The 22,318-nt window shown below is 34.3% G+C and overlaps 1 protein-coding gene across 7 annotated transcripts in view; it reads left to right on the top strand.

The window, feature by feature from the left end:
• LOC150096501 (centromere protein X-like) overlaps positions 1 to 22,318 on the top strand; it is a 199,876-nt gene that overhangs the window by 120,432 nt on the left and 57,126 nt on the right. For all 7 annotated transcript variants that reach the window (XR_016549801.1, XR_016549802.1, XM_090408163.1 and 4 more), the window contains exon 5: positions 1,155 to 1,211. Coding sequence is in view for 5 of the 7 variants with exons in the window: in XM_090408163.1 (XP_090264289.1) it covers positions 1,155 to 1,211 (57 nt within the window). In the remaining 2 variants the exon portion in view is untranslated. The remainder of the gene's footprint in view (positions 1 to 1,154; positions 1,212 to 22,318) is intronic.

Genomic DNA, 22,318 nt, shown 5'->3' with positions numbered 1-22,318 from the left:
CCAGAACTCCCCAGGCATTATCCTGATTGAGGACTTCCAGTTGCCAGTGATGAGGAAAGGAAAGGGGAACATCACCCGCAGTCCACATCGAACCATCACAAAGGATGAAATTCATTGCTGTGACATCCTGAAGAATAGGAGCAATGCTATTGTATAAACAAGACAGAAGAATGGGACATCCTAATGGAACTTTCACTGAGTGTAAAGAACTGTTTGTGAAGGAAGATCTGTAAGTAACTGTGATAAGTTAGTACTCTTGTGGCATGGAATAAGTAGCGGTGTGAATATATGTAATGAGCCATTATTTTAGTAGTTAGCCTCGAACTGTCCAAGCATGTTCCTCAATTTACATTAGTGCAATGTTTAAGTCATATAAAAGCTTAGAATCAAGATTTAAAAAAACTAGGAAAGTGTAGGTATGTCTATTTGATGTTTAGACTGTCTATACATTTCTCAGTTATAATAAATAACTTGTAAACAACATGCTGATCTGATATCTGTCAATGCACTATTTTCAAAAAAATTGCAAACCTGTGGGCTAGTAGTTAGTTGTCATGACTGATATGATGATGCAATAAGATAAAGAGATAGCTTCGATTAAGGTATCGAGTTCCTGCATTGTCTTTAATCTACACTCCAATCCCTCACTCTTAAAAGTGCAGTCTGGTTGGCAAAGTCTTAAAAAAAATTAAAATTTTGCTAGACTGTAGAGTGAGAGAGATTGAATAGATCGTAAACACATAGCTGGCAGCAATTAGAAATAAAGCCGACCATTCGTGCAATAGAGATTAGGGCAAGGTAGAATGTAGAAGAAAGGGAACATTAATAGAGCGCAAGTGAGTTGAAGATATAAAGGTAAAAACATTATTTATATACAACCTTACAAATAGGCTTGTGGGAAAACAGAAATTTACATGTCAGTTTTCATTCAAGAAAAGGGAGTATCACAATATTTATATCAACATAATTTCACATATTAATAGTTTTTAATGAAATTCTGATTGCATGTGGTGCTTTCACTAATTCCTAATTTTGCTCTAATTACAAGTATGAGTATATGAAATAAATAATTTAAATTTTATTTTTGATCATGCCAATTTAGTTAAGACCTGCTAATTTATTTTTTAATAACACATCATTTTTTATTATTTCAGAATATTGGTGAAACAACAGTTACTAATGAACATCTAGAAAAAGTACTACCACAGCTGGTATGCATTTCTTTAATTGTGCTGATATTCATATGTTTACCTTAAAAATTAGAGTTTTTGAAATCTGTTATTACGGCATTTTCAAGTCTTCCCAGGATTCTAAATTTTCAAGCAGTGTTGTTTCACTGTTTGAACATTCATCTTGAGGGTACATATCTGATTCCTGATATGTATCCTCAAGGTGTGTAAAGAATACTATGATGGTACACGAAAAGTTTGTTATTGCTAATTTCTGATTGGCAGTTTTAATCCAAATGAGTTATCTTTCAGGACTCCAATATTTTCAGCTCTTATAGTTTGGTCTTCTAAGCCAGCGCTTCCCAAACTGTGGGCCGCAGCCCCCTTGGGGACCATAGGTTTTGTTGAGGGGGGGCCATGATATAATGAAAACAAATTTAAAATGTTTTAAGACTAAGTAGATTTTTTTTTATTTTAAAAGAAACGTATTCAACTTTTATTATTTATTATTTTTTTGTTATTTTTTATATTTTAATGGAAAAATTCACACATTGGTGTTGGTTCACAAACTTTGCTTCCTTCGTATTTCAGCACTTAATGAATATTAGTAAATATTACTTATTCATATGTTTCATTTCAAAGCAGTGGTTAATTGTATTTACTTCGAATGCTCTCCAGGGAAGCTCCAAATCTTCCTGTCCCTTTCATCACGCGTTCGTAATCAGGGACTGTTGATATTGACTTTATATACATATCAAAACACGTTTTGTATTATCACTGTCATCCGAGATAGTTTTCTGTTACCAATAAAAGTTTCGCATATACTTCACACATGAAAAAAAGCTTAAACAAGTTCATGTGGAGAGATAGTAACTCGCTTGCATTGGTAAACAACACCCCTCCCTAACAGCCACTATACTGCAGAGGCAATAAAAACAAGTACTTTTATTATGCCAGTGAATAAGGTATGAGGAGTCTGTGTAATATATTTTTCAACAAATAGTGCAATTAGAGACAACTGGGATAAAAACACACTAATTAATGAATCACATGTCCCCTCATACAGAAACTATGCTGTATAGACTGAAACAAAACCATATGTTGCATGGGCAAACACGGTATCTAACTAAAAACTATTGTTATTAATTAGATGTGTGCGAGTTCGATTTCCCAAGGTAGCAATAAAATTCAACCGAACGTGTTAAAATTCATTAAGGTGTTAAAACTAAGTAATATATATATATATATATAATGAATGTTATGGCAGTTTCACATGTGGAATTCGGTTGAAGAGAGTTAGCATTTCAACTCAATTGTCAGCTATGCTTTTATCTTTCGGTTGCGCGATCTTTTGTTAATACTGCACCAATCATATGCACGTTTTAATAACCTGCCTTTGCTGTCTGTTTAGCGTTACGCTTAATTACCGTAAAGGGAGAAAAGTCACAAAACAGAAAAATGTTCCTAGTCTGGGGATTCCCTTATTCAGGTAATATTCACTAATTTCATGTTATCAGTCTGTGGTGTGCCACTATCGGTAAGTGGTGATATTATTTGATCTATTCTACGTAAAAAGTTTAACCCTGAGATGGATAAGTGGCTGATAAAAAATAAAAAAAAAATCCCGCGAACAATCAGAAGAAGCAGAAACAGACTCAGAAAAAAAAAAGGACAGTATTTCATATTTTCCAGAACAGCTCGCATCGTTTTCAGAACCAAACGGTAAGAGGCAAAAAATCTAATATATGCATTTGATTTTTGCAATATTCGCTGTGTATGTTTTGTATTGAATATAAATACAATAAATATTATAATAATATATCTCTCTATTACGATTTTTTTCCGAGGGGGACCGTGAAATATTTTAATTTTTGCAAAGGGGGCTCTGACATATATATCCAGGTTATCATGGATGCAAAGTGCATATTAAAATTGTAATACCATTGATATTACATTGAAATATATGATGGATACGAAGCGTAGATGCATATTTAATCCATAATAGCCGGTAAGGTGGATAAAGCAAATTAAAAAACATAAAAAAACTCATAAAAACAGTGTGCTATTATGATAACAGACCTGTGAACTGAAGTTAAGTTTGAATTGTTGTTATAGTCTGTTCTGTAGTTGTGCAAATGTGAGCGTATGAGATCATGCATATGCCAGTACCTAATGGCAGAACTATGCGAGTCAGGTAGACTATAACTTTGTAAGATTATAATAACAGACCCATGAACTGAAGTTAAGTTTGAATTGTCGTTATAGTCCGTTCTGTAGTTCTATTGTGCAAATGCGAGCGTATGAGATCATGCATATGCAGTACCTAATGGCAGAACTATGCAAATCAGGTAGACTATAACTAAGATTGCTGTTGATATGAGACGTGTCTAGGGCAATTTCTTTGGATTCAACTATGTGCCGTTCCACTTCATCATGACAAATATAAATGTTCGATGTTGCATCCCAATCTACTCCGTGTTGGCAGCCTTCATCGTTTGTGTTCACTGAAAATAAGATGTGACTTGAGAGTGCGCTTCATCACGGAGTAGATTGGGATGAAGCATCGAACATTTATATTTGTCACGATGAAGTGGAATGGCACATAGTTGAATCCAAAGAAATGGCCCTAGCCTTGTCTCATATCAACAGCAATCTTAGTTATAGTCTAATTCGCATATGCGTGATCTCATATGCTCGCATTTGCACAACAATAAAACTACAGAACGGACTATAACGACAATTCAAACTTAACTTCAGTTCACAAGTCTGTTATTATAATAGCACAGTGTTTTTATGGTTTTTTAAGTGTTACCACACCTGAAGAAGTCATTTTTGACGAAACATGTTGTGTGCTCCATTAAATTATCTATTTTCTTGGTTTCAGTCAGTCAAAAAAAGATATATATATATATATATATATATAGATAGATATACACACACACACCCTGAAAATATTTTTAAAGCTGTCTGTAAATAAATTTTCACAAAAAAACTTAATATATAACCAGACAATGTAGATATAGTATTTTAATTTAGAGACATTGGTCTTAAAATATTTTTCTTAGTTTGCATTTCAGAAATTTGGCAGAGAGTAGTTCTTTAACATTTTGTTTCATTCAGAATATGATTAACCTTAGTAAGAATTAAGGTTACTTATTACTACCGGCATGGTTGGCCGAGTGGTTAGTGTATCTGCTCTCCAACCAAAAGACTGGGTTTGAATCCCGCTGTGGGCATGGATGTTTGTGATTTATGTGAAAATACTAGTAGTGACGGTGGTGAGCATTGGTGTAGATGATGCGGTTCACTGTAGTTGGTGGAGATGAATAGAGTAGGTGATGAGTCCTTGGAGGTGTCATCTAATGATAATAATAATTACTTTTAAAATCATGTTATACTTTTCAAGTTTAATGAAATCCTTCAAAACTAAAGATTATAAAAGAATTTTTGGTGGGACTGGTGCAATCTTGCTAAGCAACAAATACAAAATGTTATATTCTGGTAAAAACAATAAGGGAAAAGGAGTAGCTATAGTATTCAACACTAAATATGAGGATAATCTTCTTGAATGGCAGGCATATCTTAGAGTGATTTGCCCACATCACTCTACAATATGATGTGGGGAACTGGACAATGAGACTTATTTGTGTCTATGGTCCCACAGATGGTTCTACTAAGGAAGAAATAGTGGAATTTTTTGATGCATTAGAGAAGGCAGCTGGCACATGAAAAAGGTCCTTGTTGGTGACCTAAACAGCAGAGTAGGAAATTATTTTTTTTCTTTTTTTATGGAGTACCCATCTGTGAGAGGTTGGTCAAACCTGTAGTATGTTAATACCATGGATGGGCAATAAGGAACTTATCCACATTTGACTTGAAAAGCTGTGGGTTGTGTTCCATGGGAAATATGTGGTTGAAGACTGTTTCAGAGAATAGCAGTGTTCTATGGATTTGGATTTGAACTGTGTGAAGGTGTTGTTTAGCCAATGCACACATTTGCATGGATTCACAAGAGGATGGAAGAATTATCTGCTGTTCATCAGAATTATAATTCTGATGAACAGCAGCCATAGAAGTATTTTTAGAAGATGCAGGCTGTGGAGACTGAATGGCTGTGCAAAAGTGAATGAAGTGTATTAGTGTGAGAGGGATTGTCAATCAATCTAATTGGTCTTTTTTGTATAGAATCCAGTATTTTCATGGAGCTCTTAGGGGTGCAACCCCAGATATGAGAGCAATATTCAATGGTCAGGCAGATTTGTGATTTGTGTAGGGTACAATATGCCTGACTTCTTTTGTACAGCCTGTGGGAGAAACCAAGGATAGGGGATGAGAATTTAGGGTGGGGGGAATGAATGTTTCTGTGCCGATGAGAATTATTTCGGTAATTCTTTCTGCACTTAAGTTTGGGTCATGTGGCTGGAAACAGTAATCTTATAAAAGAAATGAGGGATAGAAGTTGCAAAGATTGTCCCATTTGGCTTTCTGGTAATGCTACAATGAATGGATGTGAGTGGTTGTGTATGTGTTGCTCCATGAGGGCAGGGAGATCTGCACTACATCTCTGAGCTGCCTTGAAAGCAGATAAGATCACTCCCCAAGGTGTTTAGGGAGTGCCTGGGATTGTCTGGTATTCTGGTGTTTATGTGGACAATTCTTGTGAGATCATTTGTGATTGCAAAAGCCTCAGACTTTTTACCTGCTTGATCTGTACAATTGGAAGCAGGCAGCTAAACTAGTGTTATGACGTTGAAGAATATGAGGAAGATGACTTCTCTGTTTGAAGAGTTGGATTGAAGAAAATCAACAACATTTAAGGAAATATGATTGAAGCATTCAGAGTGGTTGTTGGTATTAAGAGAGCATTGGAGACAGCACATGAATTTGGTAGAGTGAGGCAGGGTGATTTTTAAAGAGGTTAAAAGGGTTACTGGAAGATTCCAGGTTGGATACTCTCTAGCATGGTATATCAGAGTGAAATGTCTGGATGTATACTCAATTTCTATGTCTGGATTACCAGACATATAGAAATGTTTTGGGAAAATTTGGAGAAAAGAGCAAAACTAATAATAATGGTAAGTACCTACTGGGGACCCTGTAACCCCTAGAGAGCACATCCCCTGGGTGGCGGATAGGGGAGCCCACCATGTGTGTGTACATGCGCGTGTGTGTATATATATATATATATGGTGGGGTGGTCCGAATATACTGAATAAGGACTCGTGGACCAACAAGGCCATAAGGGGCAATCATCTTGATTGTAAGGGAAGCGGCACTCCCATGGACCCCTAGCTGGATCTATCCTCTCCTTCTTCTACTTTGAGGAAGACCCACTTACTTTAATCTTTCCTATAAGGCCTTATCAGTCAACTCTTCTTACTTTATGACCCTTGTGCTATTAGAGTACTCGAGGGTCATGGGGTCTTTTCATTTCTGGCCTTACAACTATGTCCTCTCTATAAACCTTACTATATTTCTTCTATAATCTACCCTTTCCCCTTCAATATACCCTATTCCTCCTATGGGTTTAAATTCGGAAGAAGGCGAGTTCAGAAGCCTTAAGGTAGCAGCCCTACCACTGAACTATTCCATTGTCAGGCTAGTCCCCTGACATGGAGAACATAACCATACTTGTAAGCTGACAGAAAAAGATAATCGGATTGAATCCATGGGAAACGACCCTGGAATGGAAAAGGGAAAACAAAAATATAATACACATAGCAAACTGGAATGTAAGATGAATAGCATATAAAGAAATAGAATTAGACCAGTTATTAAATGAAAGAAATTTTAAAATAGCAGTAATCACTGAAACAAAAAAGAAATTAAAAGGAACTATGAGAACTGAAAATTTTAATGTGATATACAGTGGAGTCGACAGAGACCAAAGAGCACAAGCAGGAGTCATGATTTGGATTCATAACTCCCTTTCAAAACAGTTAAAACATTATAAATTATGGAATGAAAGAATAATAGAAGCTAGAATAAAAATAGATAGAGGCTATTTAACAATAATTGGTTTATATGTCCCAGAAGAAGGAAGAGAACAGGATAATATTGATTTTTATAATCAGCTACAAAACATATATAATAAAATAAATAAAAATGATTACATAATTTTAGCAGGAGACTTAAATGCAAGAATTAGAAACACGAAAATTAATAATAATAATATAGGAATACATGGAGAACACACTCTAAACAGAAATGGTAAAAAATTGATTGACTTAGTTTATAATAACCTAAAAATAATGAATTCCTTCTATAAACATAAAGACATACATAAATATACTTGGGCAGCAAGAGGATGGAAAACAATATTAGATTACTTCATATTAAATGAAAAGACATCAAAATTTTCACTAGATGTTAGAGTTCACAGAGGATATGAAATAAGCAGTGACCACTTCCTTGTTAAAATAAAATTAAGATCACCACCTAAATGGCTACAAGTAACAAGAACAGAAAGAAAAATTGAAACATTTGTTTATAAAACTAGACTATTGAATGACACAAATGTACAATGGCTATATGAACAAAGAATTAACCAGTATCTATATAAAATAAAACAAAATGAAGAAATACAAATAGAATGGCTTAATATAAAAACGATACTAAATGCAGCAGCAAATGAAAGCTTAGGAAAGACCAAAAATTCAATAAAAGAAAAAAACTGAAGATCTGGGATGATACAATCAAAAAGAAAAAAGAAGCCTATCACAAATGGTTAAGCAGTAAAAGATTAGAAGATGAAATAGAATATAAAAGAATAAGAGCCATAGCTAAAAGAGAAGTCAGAAAAAGACATAGAGAATCATGGAATAAATTTGTTTCTAATTTAGAACATGATTTATATAAAATAAGACCCAATGTATATAAGATTTTGAAACACCTAAATGCAGATACCAAAGAAAACATAAAATTAAACACTGAATTGAAATTAGAAGAATTTCTAAATTACTACACAGAACTGTGGACAGACAAATATTTTAAAAAAAGACAACTGGCAAACAATTAACGAAAATGAAAAGGAAATAACTGAAGAAGAATTAGAAATCAGCCTGAAAGAAACAAGAAACGGAAAATCACCTGGAGAAGATAAGCTAGGTTCAGAACTATATAAATACACAGGAACAAGATTCAAAGGAAGACTCTTATTATTTTTAAATAAAATTTACTCAACTGGTATCCCTCCAGTAGAATGGAAAAAAGCAATTGTGATTCCTGTCTTTAAGAAAGGTAATAGAGATGACCCTAAAAACTATAGAGGTATCAGTATACTAAATTCATGTTACAAAATATACAGCAGAATCTTAAATAACAAACTAATGAAATATTCCGAAAACTTTATTCTAGAGCTACAAAATGGATTTAGAAAAGGAAGATCATGTATAGACCCAGCCTTCTGCCTAAAATTAATAATAGAGAAAAGAAGAGAATATAATTTAGAAACACATATTGCATTTATTGACTTTGAAAAAGCATTTAACAAAGTTAAAAGAAACATATTATTTAACATATTAAAAGAAAGACAAATACCAAATAATATCCTAAAAGCTGTCACAAGTATATATGAAAATAATCAAATACAAATAAGATTAAATCATGAGCTATCATATACAAGAGAGATAAACCAAGGGGTCCGACAGGGATGTCCCCTCTCAGCAACTCTTTTTAATATCTACTTAAATGAAATAATAATAAAATGGAGTAAAAATTTACATCAAGGAATTAAACTTTCACCTACAGTTAACTTAAACACTCTCCTCTTTGCAGACGACCAAATAATAATTACAAATTCTGAAGATAACTTGCAGAAAGCTATTTTAAATCTAAATGAGATATCCAAAGATAATATCAACAGAAAAATCAAAAACTATGGCCTTTAAAGGACAAGATCCAGCAAGAACTAAAATAGTATTAGATAACAAGATCTTAGAACAGGTGAATTCATTTAACTACCTAGGATGTATGATCACTTATGAAAATGAAAAAGATATAAACATAAAAATAGCAAAATATTTAAAAATAACAGGAGTAATTAACTCTATATTTAAACCAAACCTAGTTCAAAAACAAACCAGGCTAAAAGTATACAATACATTAGCCTTACCGATCTTAATGTATGGAAGCGAAATCTGGACAATAAAACAAAAAGACAAAGATTAACAACAGCAGAAACGAAGTTTATGAGAAAAACTGCAAAGTATACCCTATTTGATCACAAAAGAAACGAAGATATTATGAAAGAATTAAACCAAGAACCAGTAATAGAAAAAATTAAAAAATATAAACATAAATGGATGGAACACGTTCAAAGAATGAAAACAGAAAGATTACGAAAACAAGCCTTAAAGTACAAGCCATTAGGAAAAAGAAAACCAGGACGTCCTCTTAAACGATGACTTCTAAAGCCGGAACAGGCCATACTAGGCGTAAATCCTTGATACGTATGATGATGATGACCTACTGGGTTTCTGTTCAGGCCATGAACTAGTTGTTACTAACACCATGTTCCAACATAAAAATGTGCACAAATTTGCATGGAGAGAAGATGCAAGAAATAAGAAAAGTCTTATTGATTTTATTCTTGATAGTGATCTTTTCCAACTGGTTCAGGACAGAACAGCATACAGACATAGAAATTTGAGGATTTGAATAGGAAATGGTCACTGTTTAGTTTTGAGCAGGATAAAATTAAATTTCATATTGAAAAGAGCTTAAGAAAGTTTTAAAACAAATTAAAGTGAAGAAGCTTTCAGAGGTGAACTGTAGACTAAATGCACAAACATTATTCAAGAAAAACTGAAAGAGCTAGAAAACAAGACCCAATTGTTGGAGAATCAGTGGCAAGCTCTTAGAAAAGCATTCTGACTGATTCAGCCAGGAAGGCATGTGGTGAGATTGTCTGCAAGGATAGAAAAATCAAAATGTGCAATTGACTTAAGCTGAAGAGAGCATATTGAAAATTCCATAGAGAATACAGAGAAAAATGTAAAGAAGTGAAGCACTGTGTAAAACTATCTACACAAAAGTCAGTGGAAGACTAGTAAGAACATAGAAAATAAATATCAGGAAGGTGCAAAATATTCTGGAGGGTATTGAAAAAGCTTAGTAATGGAAGAAGAGTACTGTAAAAGGAATTAGAGATGATAAAGGCAACATGAAAATTTGAAGATAAAGATATTCAAGATGTGTGAAGTAATTACTTGGAAAGATGCTAAATGGAACAAGCAGTGTCAGCATGGTAGAAGAAAAACACTCAACAGGAATGAATGCAATCAGGAACTTGAAGTATAAAGAGTAATCAAAAGCCTGAAATGTGGAAAGGCAGTTGGAGTAGATAATATTCGGCCAGAAATGCTCGCATATGGAGGTATAAAAGCTTTATAATGACTGCACCACATAATTTAGGAGGCCTGGTCAGAGGGTTGAATTCCAGATGATTGGAGTAGAGCTCTCATCTCCATCTGTAAAAAGGGAAATAAAACTGAGTGTGAGAATTACAGAGGTATTTCACTACTATTGTGTTCCTTGTAAGATTTATGCAAGTATAATATAGAAATGCCTAAGAACAAATGTGGAAGAGAAATTTGGTGAAGAATATGCTTGATTTAGGCCAAAAAGGCCTTTTCCACTGACTGAATGAAAATACTTACATTGATAATATTTAAATTTAAAAAGATTTATGATTTTTAAAATCATTTGCCAGATCTGAGGTATTCCTAAAATTCTAATTACCATCAACAAATTCTGGAGAATAGGAACATTGAACATATTGGTGGATGTTATGATGAAGAGGAAATTATTGTTTTGGGAGAAAAAAAAAAGGAACGAGGAATTATACAAGGTGACTATTTTTTTTTTTTTTGGAAAGGAGCAGACTAGTCAAAAATGGTGCTGACATCATAATAAAGCTGGTATAATGAAGAAGCCAGTTGAATAAATGTATGGGAGAGAAATTAGTCAAAATACTAAACTAGCAGTATAAAATGGTGTACAAATAATTTTATCATATGGATCTGAGAATTGGATCAGAAATAAAACAGCTGATCAAAGACTAGAGATCACAAATGATAGTTCTGAGAAAAATTAGAGTGAATAGATGGCATGAATGACAAAATCAGATTAGAAATTATGTTAAAAAGAAGCATGATAGAGAAAAGACACCAGGATTGATCCATTTAGAAGTGCATTAGAAAACTAAAACATGAGATCTCAAGATATTGGAGTCTTGGCAAATAACAGACTAATTTGAAGAAAGTTTTTAATTGCAATTTAGTAATCATATAGTACTGTCATGGTACATATGAATATGATTATAGCTTTTGGTAGTAATCATCCTTCAAAACATTGGGAACTCAGGTACAATTTATAGGGAAATCTTAAAAATGTAAATGAAGTCATTATGAAATTGTTAGCTTTATTTAAAAAAAAAATGCTACATGCATTTTTTTTTCTTTCTACAATATGCCGCCTTGCCTATCTCTAGTGTTGACATGTAACTTCTACCTGGTGGTGGGGGAAGGGTTCACTTTTAGTCTCTGGCATGACAAGGTAAAGGCATCAAAAAAAAAAAATTTTTTTTCTTTGCATGTATGACTCATACACAACACAGTACATATTATTTTCTTTCATTTAGGTTTAATATTTTACTGTGTACATTATATGCTCTTAGTGAGTTTGATGTATCCTGATGACTATTTTAAGTCCACATTTTTTTTATTTTGTGCTTTGTTTATTGTAAGGCAAATGCAGGTATAATAGATAATGCCTTTGTTAGCATTACAAATTTGAATAATTATATATTCATAAAATGAATTACCTGATCAAAAACAATAATATGTACTCACTGAACAAAATAGAAACACGTTCTTTGTACTTAATTATCAGTGCAGTAACTTATCTGTTATGTTACGTATGTCAGCATATCAGTAGTGAGTGTATGCAGTGAGTTCCTTGAGGCAAACGTGTAGCATTGAGTAGCCTGTTATAAGGACTTCAGCATAACTCATAAATTTCATTACTGAATTAAATTAGACCATTCGTGGCACAAATGTACTATAGGTTTGCATATAACCTTTCATGAGTGAGAGCCACATAAAAAAAAAATACACACACACACACTCATAAGCCAAAATATTATGAACACACTGTGACTGCTAATTCTTACGTGAGGATTGTTCTGGACAAGGTATTGCTCTACATGAAACATAGCAGATGTCTTGCTGGAAGAGTCCAGATCCAACATTGTGTGAGTATAGTTTGTAGAGCATACCAAGAATCCTATGTGCTTTTACTGGTTGCCTATGAATCCCATTGAACATTTGTGGGATCATGTGTGGAACACACCATCTACTTGGTTGCTGACCTTTGCTGGATGTTATTCTGTTGAGATCGTCCAGAATACCTCAGAACATCTTCCATGGTCTAGTGAAATCACTGCTAAGATGGGTGTAAGCAGCTGTCTCAGCCAAAGGAGGCCAAACATGCTATTAGGTAGGTGGTCATGTTTTCACACATGAACAGGGCTTGAAAAATGCACTCATCTGCTCTTTTGTGACAAGTGAGAATTTTTGGTTGACTAATTAAAAAAAAAAAAAGGTTTGTTTTTTAATCGCCAGTTTTATTTACGTAATTCCGATTGTTTGATGTAAATGGTTTTTATATTTTAGCTTATTTCTTATCTAGTGATGGAATATGCAAATTTTACCATTAATATTGGATATTTAAACAAGAAAATTGAGAAAGAATTTATTTTCTCAAAATATTTTGTTATATTGATTCTAACCTAATTGCTTTTCAAATGTTTTCTGAGTTGCTGTTGTGTCATACAACATCACTGGTATTCTCCATCTGACAATGTTTCAGAGCCAATTAAAATTAAGAAATGCTCTAATGCAGTTATAAGTAAAGAATTAAGTTTTATTTTATTGTGATTCAAGTTTGAGGAGCAAAAAAAAAACTGATAAACATTAGCACTGGTAGTCAGTCATACTGGATTAAAATTAGTCACATATTAACAAAAGCTTATACACTGACCAGATCCAGGAATAAACATTTGGCTGTGATATAGTAAACAGGCATGGTAAGAGTACACCCAGGCTAACATCTGATGAGTGAGATATCTGCTTGACTGGTGAGCCCAGCAAACAATTTTTCAAGCCCTGCTCAAATTCTCCATAGCATGGGGAATTTGAAAATTGAGTAGATTTCTACTCAGTAGAATTAGGTCTCCTACCCTTCTTTTAAACCATTTAAGTATCTTTAGTTGTTTGCAAATATTTCAGCCTTACATTTCTCTTCTTAACAGTAAAAAAAAAATCATAAATAAATGTATGGTAACATTTGAATAATAGAGAAAATTTTAATCATCATCATCAAATTCCTGCCATATACCCTCAAGGAGTGTACAGGATATGATAGTACTACATGAAAAATTTACATCATTACTAATTTCCTATCTACAATTTTCCTCCAATCTGTTACTTGTCAAGACTCCAACATTATCAGATCTTATATTTCTATCGTCTAAGGCACTTTGTACCGTATCAATCCACCTATATCTTGGTCTTCCTCTGGGTCGTTTTTTTCCCTGCCAACCTGGTAGAGAACACTTGTTTTGCTAATTTTTCCTCGCCCATTCTGTTTAAGTGACAGGAATGCATTAGCAGATTAGCTCTGCTAATGCATTCCTGGATGCTGACAATGTCAAGTTCTTTCCTAATACCCTTGTTTTTAATATATTGCCATTGATGCCATCTGTTCATGCCTCTAATCTTTCTCAGGACTCATATCTGCGGTCTCTAGTCTTTGATCAAGTGTTTTACTTCTGACCCAGCTCTTAGACCGATATGTTAAAACTGGTTTGAACAATCTTGTATGCAGCTAATTTAGTGTTCTGGCTATCTGCGCGATTAGCCTAGTGGCTGTGCGCTTCACAACCATATGACTGGGGAAGGAGTGTCCCAGGTTCGATTCCCGTCGAAGACATGAGGAATTTGAGGATCTTCCTCAGCAATAGCCAAGTTGGCCAGTCTTGGGCAAAGGCAGTAGGGTTTTTTTCTGCCAGTTAATCTGGCATTTTTCATCCCACAAGCAGGCAAACCGGCCCCATGAACACACGGATCTACAGCCATAAATACTTAACCCCCATGAGGGGGACTCAACTCGCCCCAATAGGGACAGGGGAGAAAAAGGGAGGAAACTCCATACGAATAAATAAATAAAAGTGTTCTGACTAATTTCTGTCTTATTCCATATGAATTTATTCAGTTGACTTCCCCATACCACCTTTGTTGATTCTGTTGTTTATTTCCATATTTAATTTACCATCTTCACTAAAAATTGTGTCTAAGTAACTGAAATGTTTTACTTGTTCCACAGGTTCTCCGTTCACATTTGACATTTTCAATGATTCTGCCCATATTCATTGTCTTTTTATTGCTGACGTTCATACCATATCTATTACAACAGTTAATTTTAATGCCTGTATTAAATAAACATTAGGCAGGCATTAAAATTTTCTAATTTCTTTTGATCTCTACAGGGGGTCAGACTTCAGAAGTTGATTACAAATTTAGAAGGTTCAACATGCCAGCATAAACTAGTGGCATCGAATTTCAATTAAATATGCAATGTTAAATATCCTTGTTGCATCGCACTAATGGTACAAATGTGTGATAGGTTTACAGCCTTTCATGGGTTGGCATTCATGCATTGCTCATTTGCGAGAAAGATGACATAGTCCAAAAAAACTTCATTTTTTGAGTTATCTGTACAAACTAAAGGGAAGCCTTGAGTTCTGTTTAATGGAAGAATTGCCACGAAAGAGCAGTGGTATCATTATTGCATTATCATGTTTCATTATGTCATTCTTTGCACCAATGTGTGATATATATATATAAAAAATTAGAAAATTTTAATGCCTGCCTAATGTTTATTTAATACAGGCATTAAAATTTTCTTAATATTAAAATATATCACACATTGGTGCAAAGAATAACATAATGAAACATGATAATGCAATAATGATACCACTGCTCTTTCGTAGCAATTCTTCCATTAAACAGAACTCAAGGCTTCCCTTTAGTTTATACAGATAGCCCAAAAAACTTCATTTTTTGAGTTATGTCATCTTTCTCGCAAATGAGCAATGCATGAATGCCAACCCATGAAAGGCTGTAAACCTATCACATATTTGTACCATGGATGTACCATTAGTGCTATGCAACAAGGTTTGTGGAATATCTAAAAGAACATTGCATATTTAATTGAAATTCGATGCCACTAGTTTATGCTGGCATGTTGAAACTTCTAAAGTCTGACCTCCTGTAGAGATCAAAAGAATTTTGTAAACTTTGCATTAATTATAACGTAATGCACAATTTGTATTTGAATAAATGAACTGAAAACTGCGCAAAATTATATTCATTTGGTGGGTAAAATCTAACTTTAATCCAAAGTTATTGAATTATCAGAGCTTGAATTTAATGTAATTAATGTTTTAATAATTTTATAGATGTGCTCATCACCACAGTCTGAAATGCAGTTTTGTAACTAAATGCTTAAACAACAAATTACATGATAACCATAGTAATTAACTTTAATGAAATAAAGTTAATTACTCTGGTTATCATGTAATTTGTTGTTTATAGTCATGCCGTAGGTACCTTTAAAGATTAAATGCTTAATGGATTTGAAGACTGCATAACAGCTGAAATATTTAGAATTCAACATTTACCTATATAATAACATAGTAGTGTCACTGGTGTAACCATAATATCTAGAATTCCTATCTAATATATCTGAGTTCTGCTTTTTAAACTTGATTTTTTACCCCCCCCCCCAGAAACCACTCAATTGTATACAAATTACCAGATAACTAATTCTTTTCAGTTCTTAAAATTGATTTTTATGACTGTATACACATGCACATGGGTGCTTATATATATATATATTCTGGGACAGTCTACAATGGTAAGGAGCACCAGCACCAACTAACACTGCCATACAGATGTAGTATCATTATTATTATTATTATTATTTTTAAACTTTCCCAGCTAGCAAAGAGTAGAGCTACCTGTTTAATTAATTTCATTAGTTTATAAACTAATGAAATTAATAAATTTTATTAGCTTATCATAGCTTTTCATATTTATTGCCGAGGTTTCTACACAAACTGCCCAATGCAATATTTGAGTGAGGACAAACACTTGAAGAAAGTTTAGAAACTATTGTTTAAGATTACATGAAATTCCCTATGCTGAGGGTTATGGCTTTTTTTTTTCTTTTTTTTTTTTTAAATTTAAGCATAATACAAACTTATTTCATCTGATTTCTGTTTCTGCATGAGGAGGAGAGTGAAGGTAAGAAAGCCATTTCTACTTTTTGCTGTAAGGCAAATATTTCAGCAGTACTATACTCTACTTTATACATATTAACACCACATACACATGGGAAACTGCAAAATCTAAGGCATTCTTAAGAAGATGTGTTTTGTTTTTAAGGTAGTTCAGTGTATTTTTAAGCAATAGCTGGACAGTTTATCTTGGGAAAAAAAGTGTTAGGAAGACCTGAGATATAGAATTTTTAAGAGGCCTTAAAACTTATATTTAAACATACTTCTTATCCAAATATTGCATTTTGGAGGATCATCAATTTTTGATCCAATTTATATATAGAATGTGACATGTTGCTACAAGAATTCTCACATTGTTGTAATAATTGGAGAATCATCAGTACAGGTTACAAATATTTTGTTTTGAAAATCAGTACAGCATACTTTCAGTAAACAAGACACAAATTTACATAGTTGAGAAGGAAATCCAGATAATGCAAACTTGTTTAACAGTTTCTATAAAAATAAGAGATGCTGATTAGCAATTGTGAGGAGAATTTTTGAAATAATTGTTATTGCACTCAAAATCTGAATAAACAGAGGCTGAGCATACTTTTATATAAAGCGAAAAAGACATTTATGCAGCTGACTTGACTCCACATTTTCTGATGAAGCTGTGCTCTGAGTTGTGAGAAACTGAGTGTAAAATTCTATAATGGCCTAAATTTCAGGTATGGAATTTTTGTTCTCTGATGTATATGGATAGATTTGCTACAGTCTTTCCCTCAGAAGAATTCTGTTGCTTAGATTACTTGAAGTGATTTGCAAGGATGGAAATATATTTTTATTTACAAATATTGTTGCTTCTTATTGTCTTTCTCTCTCTCTCTCTCTCTCTCTATATATATATATGTGGACAGGCGCTCTAAGGATAAGGAACCTCTTTTACTGTAAAAGGAGAAATTATTAATAATCCATTAAAAGAGGACATTAATGGATGTTGAACTGAAGCTAGTCATGCTTTTATAGGTTTAGTGGGAAGTTGAGGGGAAAAAAGGGAAGTAACAGAAGTACCAGATTGACACTAAGTCCAAGTCCAGACTTTGAAAGAGCCAAATGCCACAAACTCACCTCTGCCTAAGTGGCAGTCGCTCCCTTCTGCCCAAGTTTCCACCACTCTCACATCTGAATGGTACTGCAGTTACTTCGCCTAAAGACGAGGCCAACTTACGGGCATCACTTTTCTCTTCCAATTCCTGCATTGATGACTGGGCAAAAGTTCCTCCACTCTACCAAGAACAGCTCCCATGTTGCCCATAGTCATCCAAAGAATCTTAAATAACCCAGACACAAACAAGGCATCTGATCCTGATGGTATCCCACATGTTGTGTTAAGAAACACAATATGTGGGATGCCCCAGAACTGACACCTATCCTGTATCGCCTCTTCAATCCATCCTATTCAACTGGCATCTACCCTACAACATGGAAACAAGTCCATATTCAACCCATCCCTCCCAAAGAAAGTGATAAAAGTCAACCAATGTTCTACCATCCAATTGCTCTCACTTCTGTTTTCTCTAAAGCTATAGAGAAGGTCATCAACAACCAACTCTTGAACCACCTAGAATCATACCAACTAATCAGTGACCAGCAGTATGGATTCCACCACTCCCCACTGGGCTCAAGCCATGGAGAAAGTCTTATGGTTACCCTCAACATTTCAAAGGGGTTTGGCGCAGGGGTCTACTTAACAAACTGCCAGCTTATGGTCTGCCTTCCTCACCCTGCAACTGGATCGCCAACTTTCTCACTGACAGCTCACTATGTCATGGTGGACAGTTCTTTCATCCACTCTCTCCCTCTTAAATGACCTGCGCTCAGATTTCCAATCCTATCCACAACTTTCTGACAACAGTACACTCCATTCCTCCTTTTCATTTGACAAACTTTGTAGTGCTGAAGTATTAGAATCCTTAAGATCTACCATGACCAGTGACCTGAGCTCATATTTCCTATCTGTATCTGTCAGCCAAGGACAACCTTGTAAACTTCAATGCCACTTAAATAGCTGATCTCTCGCATCCCTCTCCCTTACCTTCAGTAATACTGAGCACGATCAGATTTCTCTTTTTGGACTGACCTATACTTCCGATCTTTCCTGGTACAACCACATTTCAACTGTAGCTTCTGCAGCTGCCAAAAATTTGGTGTGCTTTTTCACACCTTCACAGCAGCTGACTTTATACAAAGCCGAGATCTGCCCAGCCATGGAATATTGCTCCCATATTTGGGGTGGTGCACCAGAATCCTCTCTAAGATTGCTCGATTCTGTCTAGAGGAGGGCAATCCAGACAGTGATTACTGCTGAATTGGCTACTGTTATTCCTCTACTCTCCTCCAAAATCATTAAAACAAGAGCCACTGCTAATCAACACCCTTTTACAGTCCATCTTGAAACTCACAAACCAACTTCACTGCCTCCTCTTTCATTCTATTCTACTTCTGTCCTTTAGAACAGTTCCGCCCACTCTGCCCTCCCCAGAGATTACAACACTCAGCTGTTCAAGCAAAATGTGAACAGATGCCTTTCTTCTATTCCTCTTGCCCACAGACAGCACTAATGTGCTACAGGTCATGTGGCCTTTCATGTGCAGTCAGATATTTAAAAAACATTATAGGTGTTATCGAACAAAGATGACAAAAACAGGGTGAGATTTTCTCAAGTAGCAAATACAAGTGTTAGATTCAGGCATTAATGATCAGGGAAAAGAAGGAGTAATCAAAACTAAATATGAAGATAATCTTCTTGAATGGTAGACAGTATCAAGCAGAGTGATGTGGGAAAATATCAGATTGGGGCACTGGACAATATTTATTTGTATCTATGGTTCTGCTAATGAAGGAATTTTTTAAGGCATTAAAGAAGGCAGCTGACATAAAGAAAAATGAAAAGGTAGTCCTAAGGTGTTGGAGATCTGAGCATCAGAGTAGGAAATGATTACCAAACATGTGGTCTGGGAAATTTTGGAAAAAAAAAAGCAAAGCTATAATGGAAGTACTTTCTGGATTTCTGTTTGGGATATGGACTAGTCATTACTAACACTATCTTTGAATATAAAGATGTGCACAAATTCACATGGAGAGAAGACACAAGAAATAAGAAAGTCCCATTGACTTCATGTTGGGCAGTTTTGAGCAGAATAAAATTGAATATCATATTGAAAAATGTGTGAGAAAGTGTTAAAATTCATAAAAGTAGATATACTTAAATACGCAATTATTATTTTAAAAAAAAATTAAAGAGTTTGAAAACACAAATGAAACCTTGGAAATTCATTGGCATACCCCAAAGTGGACTCAGGAAGTTAAAGCAAAGAAGAAAGCATATTGCAAGTATCTGGAAGAATACAGAGAAAAATATAAGACAGCTAAGGTAAATTTGAAGACAGGACAGAGATAGATGCATGTAGTAATTACTTTGAAAGACTGCTAAATGAAACAAGCAGTGAGCACATGGTAGAAGGAAAACCTTCAAGAGGAATGCAATCAGGAGTACATATCATTAGTTAGGGTAAAAAAAAGCTATTAAAAACTTGAAATGTGCAAAGGCACCTGTTGTAGATGGTATTAAACAAGAAATGCTCAAATATGGAGGTATAAAAGTTTTAGTGCCCACACTGTGCAATTCAGATGGCCTGGTCAAATTGCAGATGATTGGAGTAGAACTCTCATAGTACCTATCTATAAAAGAGAAAACAATGTGAGAATTATAGAGTTCTCTGGCAATATTTATGCAAACATAATTCAGTAAAAACTAAGAAAATTTGTGGAAGAGAAGTTTGAAAGAACAAGAAGAGATCAGATTTTCTCTTCAATAGCCCATTACAATATAATGGAACAACTGAGCAATGCATAGTCTATATTTGAATTGTAAGTCTGCATTTAAAATTTAAGGAGGTATAGAAAGATGGTATGATGTTTAAGCAGGTGTGAGACAAAGGTTCATATTATCTCCACTGTTATTTGTCATCTCTATGGATACATTATGAATATGATGTTACAACAAGTAAAACATTTCAGCTATTTAGCCACAATTTTTAGTGCAGGTGGCAAATTAAATATGGAAATGGACAACAGAATTAGCAAATCTGGTATGGTAGCATGCCAGTTGATTAAATTTATACATAATAATAATAAGAATGTTCAATATGATCAATGGACCCTGGACACTGCAAGGTAAAAGAGGGTATAAAGAAGATGAGATAATAATAAGAAAAAAAATATTGAAAACACTAAACTAGCTATATACAGGTATTCAAAACCAGCTTTAAAATAAGGATGTAAGGCTAAGTTGATTAAGAAATTCCTTAGGATGCACTATAAGATTTGATAATAGTGGAGTCCTGACAGATAACAGATTAATTTGGAGGAAAATTGTCAACAGCAAACAAATAATGATGTGATCTTCCCCCCCCTTTTTTTTTACTAGCTATCCCCTCTCCTGATGATGTAGACAGTATGATAGTATTCATATCAGGAATTTGGAGATGAGGAAGAATAATGAAAGCCCATTCACAGCAGACGATACCCATAAAAATACAGAATGTCTATGAGAAGGTTGTTGGAGTGAATCATCTGTTAACTGAATTCTCTTCTAGATAACATAATACTTGTAGAGAGGTTTTCAGTGAACCCCTCAAAGATGAGAAAAGTATTCTAAGGTTGGTTGGATCTGTACAGGATTAGTGCATGCATATAAAATAAATTTGCTCGAGACATTTATGTCTTCTAAAAATTATGATATTATACTTAAAAAGTTTGTTTTATTTTGAAAAAAATTTTCACCTAGCATGTTAAATTTGGGTCCTCTTTTTCTCGGGCAAAAAAAAAAAAAAAAAATTATATTAATGGGTTTTCTCACTCTAGTTTGAAAACATCTACTTTCAGACTACTGACCTGCCCCCCCCCCCCCAATACTGAGAGGTTTGTTTACAGTTTACTATGGGGTTGCAAAATTCTACTTTTTCCTAATTAAATCACAGAGGAATGTCTGAGTATGTTGTCTCTAAGTGGAACAATCAAAAGATTGAACTTTTTGGAGGCTGTGGAAGCTATCGATATGATGTATTTTTTGTGCTATGGGTGCTTATAAAGAGTCAGCTCAACAGGAGAAGTCTGATGAAAGATGAAGTAAGATCTGTCTTATGAGGAATAATTCTGTTTTGCCTTCATCCAGTGGAGAATGTTAGAAAGATCAGTGTTAATGGCATTAGTTATGGAAGATGAATGGAGTGTACCATTCTTAGCAAAATTATAAGATTAAGATAAGCGAGTAAAGGTCATTTATGTATAGGAATTATTGTAACAGTAAACACCTTGACATCTTTTCCAGTTTGATCAGTAAATCTGGAAAGGGAGCAGCCAGGTTGTAGATATTGAGGTCCTCAAGAAGACAAATGAATGCACCAAGGACATTTTAAGCCAGAGAAGAAAAGAGAATTTGATTCTAGGTTTGGTACACCTATAATCTGTCATCTTGTGACAGAAGGATTGGTGTAGTGTACAGTAGGGGGGGGGGGGAAGGTGTGGCTACCTGATAAAGTTTTAAATCTGTAGCAACTTTTCCATTGTTCTCGAAATTTGAATCTTGTGATTCGAAAATCTCAAATGTTTTTTCTACGATCACTCTCTGTAATGTGAATCATTGAAATGCTTGTCTGCCTGAACAAACAAATGCACACATTTGTTTGTTCATGCAGAAATGCCACATGAATGTATATATATGAAGTATTTATTTATTGTAATT

This window comes from Typopeltis vanoorti, chromosome 18 (genome assembly GCF_054136105.1).
Source record: "Typopeltis vanoorti isolate ZY-2024b chromosome 18, IOZ_Tvanoo_1.0, whole genome shotgun sequence".
In the NCBI taxonomy this organism is placed as follows: domain Eukaryota; kingdom Metazoa; phylum Arthropoda; class Arachnida; order Uropygi; family Thelyphonidae; genus Typopeltis; species Typopeltis vanoorti.
The sequence above is the reverse complement of the archived record's forward strand: the minus strand, read 5'-3'. Positions and strand labels throughout refer to the sequence as shown.